Source organism: Octodon degus, unplaced genomic scaffold (assembly GCF_000260255.1).
Source record: "Octodon degus isolate 3935 unplaced genomic scaffold, OctDeg1.0 scaffold00111, whole genome shotgun sequence".
In the NCBI taxonomy this organism is placed as follows: domain Eukaryota; kingdom Metazoa; phylum Chordata; class Mammalia; order Rodentia; family Octodontidae; genus Octodon; species Octodon degus.
The window spans coordinates 3,977,402-3,983,190 of record NW_004524687.1 but is presented as its reverse complement, the minus strand read 5'-3'; the positions used below and the strand labels follow the sequence as shown (position 1 = coordinate 3,983,190).

The following is a 5,789-nucleotide window of genomic DNA, read 5'->3' as shown; positions in this document are numbered from 1 at the left end:
GGTAATTTCTTTTGACGTGAAAAAACTTCTCAGTAAGAGCAGGTCCCAGTTGTTAATTCTTTTTAATGTTTCCTGTGTGATTTGATTTTTTGTTCATGAAGTCTTTGCCTACCCCTATGTCTTCAAGAGTTCCTCTTACTTTCTCTTCCAGGAGATTTAGTGTCTCTGCTTTAATGTTTAGGTCTTTAATCCATTTTGACTTTGACTTAGCACATAGTGATAGACCTGGGTCAAGTTTTAGTTTTCGACGTGTAGAGAGCTACTTTTTTCTGCACCATTTGTTAAAGAGGCTATCTTTCTTCCAGTGAGTATGTTTGACCCCTTTGTCAAAGATAAGGTGGCTGAGTGTGTTCGTAGGGACTTCAGCGCCTCCTAATCTATTACATTGATCCTCAGGTTTATTTTGTTGCCAGTACATGCTGATTTTATCACAGTAGCCTTTTAGTATAATTTCAAGCCAGGAATTGTAATGCCTCCTGCCTTGTCTTTATTGAATAAGTGGCATTTCTGTGTAAAAGTATTTTTAATTTGACATATTTGGACATTATGAACATCTCTACCAAAAAATAATAGTCAAGAGGTAACTAAACAATTAAAAATATAATACATATATGAAGCTATTACTTTTAGAAATTTATTAGGAAGTTGGATTTTTAACCAGGCATGGTGATACATGACTGTAATCCCAATACTCTATAAGGCTGAGACAGGAAAATTGCAGATGTTGGCTTAGCCTGGGCCATTTAGACAGATCCTGTCTCAAAATTTAGAAAATGGCTTGGTGTGGTGGTACATACCTGTAATCCCAGCACTTGGGAGACTGAGGCTGGAGGATTGCCATGAGTTTGAGACCATACTGGATTCTAATGGGTTCCATCCTCAACTGCAAGTGAGAGACCCTGGATTTAATCCCTATGTCTACAAAAAGGAAATACTGTAGTTGATTAAAATTAAATTTATATGACAGGATGTTTGTCCATGATGTCCCCTCTCTCTTCTTAGAGATAATTGAGAACCCAGTGTTCTTTTAAGACATCCCATGAATTATTTTTGATAGGGAATAAAAATCATGATAGGTTATAGCCATATATACATTGCTGGTATTGAGAATAACGACTTGGCATTTTGCAGGATGAAGAACTGCTCTCCAGACTTTAAAAAGATGGCTGATCATGATCAGCTAACAGGTTTGGTGCATTCAACCTCCATTCACAGGACTGTTCTGAGCTCCTCAAGTGCAGCATTGGTATGAAAGATTTTAGTCAGGAAGTATGATGAAATCAAAATTTTGCTTTGTCTCTGGTAGCTTTATTTTCACCTCTCAAAGTTCCTGTAATTACAAATCCACTTTATTTGTTTGACTCTTGTTTGAATGATTCTACACTACACTCAACTCTTTTCTTGAATATTTCTTCTTTGTAAGGCAGTCCTTTGAATTTCAGCATTCTCAGTTTACTTGTATGTAGGTAGGTCTAACTGCTTGAGGTCTAACTGCTTTTGTTGATGATAATGATATTACTGAATTTTGGCTTATCCTATTTTCTTTTTTTTTTTTTTTTTTTTAATCAGGGTGTGAACTCAGGCCCTTGCGCTTGCCAGGCAAGTGCTTATTCTACTGAGCTATCTCCCTGGCCCTTCTAATCCTCCTTCTAATAATTTCAATTTATTTCTTGGATTTTTGTTAGATTTGGGTTCTTTGCTGTGCTGAAGATCCAGCTGAGGCCTTGCATGTGGTAGGCAAGGGTGTACTACAGAATCACATCCTTACCTTTTACATAATGTAATGTTCTAATGTTAAAATAAGAAATACAGCAAATTCCAAAATACTCCTGAATGATTTTTATTAAAAATCACTGATGAGTGAGGGGAGGGGAACAAGCACTCTAATCTTGCTATCTTTTGCTTCAAGTTTATATCTCAATGTAGCCAAATTATAATACTTATTCTTAAAAGCTCTGTAGTTTTATACATGTGCATTTATTGACATGGTAAATTGTCTAAGATGATCACAGGGCACAATCTTTTTTAAAAAATATATCTTTATGAAAATAATCTAGAATGCTATAATCAAAGTTTAGTGATAAATAGTAAACAGGATTAAGATTACTGCTTTTTTTGCTTGATTTCAAATTGGTACAATGTCTGTATTATGTAACCAAAATGGTAAGTTGAAGTTTTCACAACTATAATATGTATCTAAACGTCTATTATATTTTGTGTTTGTATTTGGCTCTCCTCTCAGGAGACGAAAACTACAGAAGAAATTGATGAAGCACTGAAGATTGCAGGCTATAATTTTGAACAATTAAGTATTGCTGTAAAAGTAAGCATTTGAATAATTAAGTTCTAATAATGAATGAACAAATTCTAAAAAGTTACGCATGTCCTTTCCTTTTTTTGTCTTTTTTGACACAGGGTTTCACTATATAGCCAGGCTAGCCTTGAGTGCACTGTGTAGCCCAGGCTAGCCTCAAGCTCACAGCAGTCCTTCTGCCCAGGCTCCCAAGTGCTGGGATAATAGGGGTGTGCAACCCTGGCATAGCATGTCCTTTTTAAAGAATGAAAAACTCGTTACATGGCCTACTAGAGTTGGGTTAGTGGCATTGTTTTGTTAGCACCCTAATGAAATTGGAACTTTATTAAGAAGGTGTGACTTACACTTCCTGAGAACAGAATTTTGTCTCAGAAGTATTATAGACCATCTTTCCAGTGTTCAGATGAACATTATTTTCTGATTGAGAGTCTTTATTCTCTTTTTCTCCCTGCTCTGCCTAGCAAAAAGAAACTTTTGGTGGCAAGGAACAAGCTCTTAAGGACCAGTCAACAACAAATTTACTATAGCTGATTGTGGTTTTAACTGATTTTCTCCATAGAAGTACATTTTTGATTGGCCAGAAGTCACTGTAACAAGTTAGCTTTCTCAAAAGGATTGAAAATTTAATAAAAGTAACAGGACTGAAGAACTACGAGAGAAGAAAAACATTGAGAAAACAAAGAATGTTACCTGAGATGAGAAGCAGTTACAAGATAATTATCACATATAGGAGAAAAGAAAATCTGTGATAGTCTTCATCTGAATTTGGGAGGGGCACAGTTTAACTCCACACAGAGTACCTCCGTAATCTTTTCTTTTACAATGCAAAATATATCCACCATATTTCAACATCCCTAAAGTCTTAAGGTCCCATTCCAGCATCAATTCTAAGTCCAACATCTCATCTAAGTATCTTCTAAGTCAGGTATGGGTGAAACGCAGGGAACACTTCATCTTGGAACGAAATGTCTTTGCACAGTGACCTTGTGGATACAGATGAGAAATGACCTGTTTCTAAAACAGTGGTGCAGGCCGGGGAGATAGCTCAGCAGAATAAGTGCTTGCCTGGCAAGCACGAGGGCCTGAATTCAATCCACAATTCCACAAACAAACAAACAAAAAACAGTGGTGAGACAGACACAGATCAGCATTCTCATTCTAAAAGGGAGTAATTTGGAGAAGAGGGGTCATACATTCTAAGCAACAATTTTTTAAACTGTTGTAAAATGTGAAATGTGTGAAATCGCTAATGTTTTAATTCAAGTGTAGTTTCTAAGTTAGTTTATAGTCCACGTTTGCAGGACACAATGATTACATTCTTCCTGAAGAATAACTGCATGTGCATAACACATGTTCATTGTTGGTAACCCTTTTTCCTTTTTCACCCTTCTATATCTTCATCCCCTGCCATAGAGAAATTCATGTGTCCAGAATAATTTGTGTCCTGTCCCACCTGCTTGGGAGGCTAAGGCAGAAAGATCCTCAGTTTGACAAAGATCCTCAGTTTTACTAAAGACTCTGTCTCCAGAAACAAAATTTAAAAAATAGATTTCAAAAACTTATCAGTGCTTTTTAAAGTCTTTTTGCCATGTTGTCAGTATAAAATGGGGGTAAAAATGTTGTTTTGGCTAATGAGTACCAGAATTTAAAGTTGAACTTGGTAGTTTTGTCTGTTTATTATCATCTAATTCTTGTGTTCGTATTTTGGAAAGTCTAGAAAATACTTTTACTTTCAAAATTATATTGACAGTACAACTTCTCTGAAGTAAAAATACCAAATTAAATCTTTGAATTATCTTTTCTAGACACTTGAGCTCACACAGAATCAAACTAAAGAGGAGACAGACGGTCTTATAGAGATGGTTGAGAAGCAGTTTGATAAACTTTTTGCTTCTCTTGTTTCCAGGTAATATCTTAAAAATAATGATACAATGAAACTGAAGTTTTTAACATTAACTTGCCCTTTGGTTTCTTTAATAAATTTTATTTATTTATTTATTTGATACAGGATCTTGCTACACAGGTCAGACTCGTAGTGATCCTTCTGTCTCAGGCTCCCCAGCTTTGATATTACAAGCATGCGCCACCATGCCCAGCTTTAGGGCTGGCATGGTGCACCTGGGGTTCTGGGGCTGACACAGCATGTGTTACCAGGGATCAAACTCAGATCCCTTTGCTTAGCAGGCAGGTGCTCAGACCACCGAGCTATCTCCCTAGCCCTGTTTCTTTTGTTTAGATTAATTTAAATAGGTTTAAAAGGTAAGCATAGTCTCTACAGACTGATTTTTAGAACTTCAAATTGAAAAACATTTTTTATTGTACTGGGAATTGAACCCAGGGCCTTTACACTGAGCTACATTTCCAGCACTTTAAAAGATTTTTTTGTGTGTGTGGTGTTGGTTTTTTTTTTTTTTTTTTTTTTTTTTTTTTTCAAACAGGGTCTCACTAAGCTACCCAGGTTGGACTCATCTGCAGTCCCTTTGCCTCAGTTTTCCAGAGTGCTGGGATTAATAGCATGCACTGCCACAACTGGATGAAAACTTTTTTTTTTTCTTTAGATGGCTATGTATCTTCTAGATCTAAAAGTAACTTTTATTTTTCTGGTACTGGGGTTTGAACCAAGAGTTTCTGACTGAGCTGTAACATTGTTAATTACCTTCTTACCTAAGGCAGCTCAGAAAAATATTTCAAATCCTAAATTGAGCTATGGAACTCAACATATTTAGGAAAATATAGAACTTAAGCTTTCCTCCTACATAGTTTTGTCTTTTTATCGTGTGCTTATTTGCATCAGAGCAGAAGGCTAATAGGCACTACTAAATGAGTAATATGTATACTGTTTTCAAAGCTTCTTGATATGTATTATTTTTAATTAGATCATATAGGTAATGTAGGCATTCTTTCCATGATGTGTTTAAGCAGTATCATAAAATTTTGTGATGTGTTCGGACTCATATACTTAGTACCATCACTTGTTCACTTGACTTCTCAGTCAGTACTTTTAAGTAAATGTCTCTGTATGAGGCCTGCACATAGACCTGATCTACTGTGCATAAATTGGGTTTGTTTGTAGCACTGGCAATCAAAGCCAGGGTCTCATGCATGCTAGACCAGTGCTCTGTTACTAAGCTCTAGCTCCAGCTTGTGGGTGATACTATTTATTATCCATATTAGAGCTGTCTGACAGTTGCTCTTAAGCTTTAACATTCAAGTGATAGGTCATATGCAGGAGTATGGAGGTGATGGTATTTTGCAAAAATATGCATAACAAAAATTTTTAACAATTTTTCTTTGAAAGATAATTACTTTTGTTCCTTTTTAATCATTTTTAAATTGGTTAAAACCAGTTTAGTGGTGTGTAGTAATTCTGTATATAACTTTTTGAGGAACACATGAACCTTTTAGCATGGTGGCTGTACCATTTTACTTTCCCACCAGCAGTACCCAAGAGTTACTTTTTTTTTTTTTTTTTTTT

At 35.8% G+C, this 5,789-nt stretch overlaps 1 protein-coding gene across 1 annotated transcript in view; it reads left to right on the top strand.

Annotated features, from left to right (window-relative positions):
- Positions 1-5,789, top strand: part of Rnf17 (ring finger protein 17) — a 228,465-nt gene that overhangs the window by 5,829 nt on the left and 216,847 nt on the right. The window contains 3 exon segments of the mRNA XM_004639411.2: positions 1,077-1,246; positions 2,243-2,323; positions 4,120-4,220. Of these exon segments, the coding sequence (XP_004639468.1) occupies positions 1,077-1,246; positions 2,243-2,323; positions 4,120-4,220 (352 nt within the window).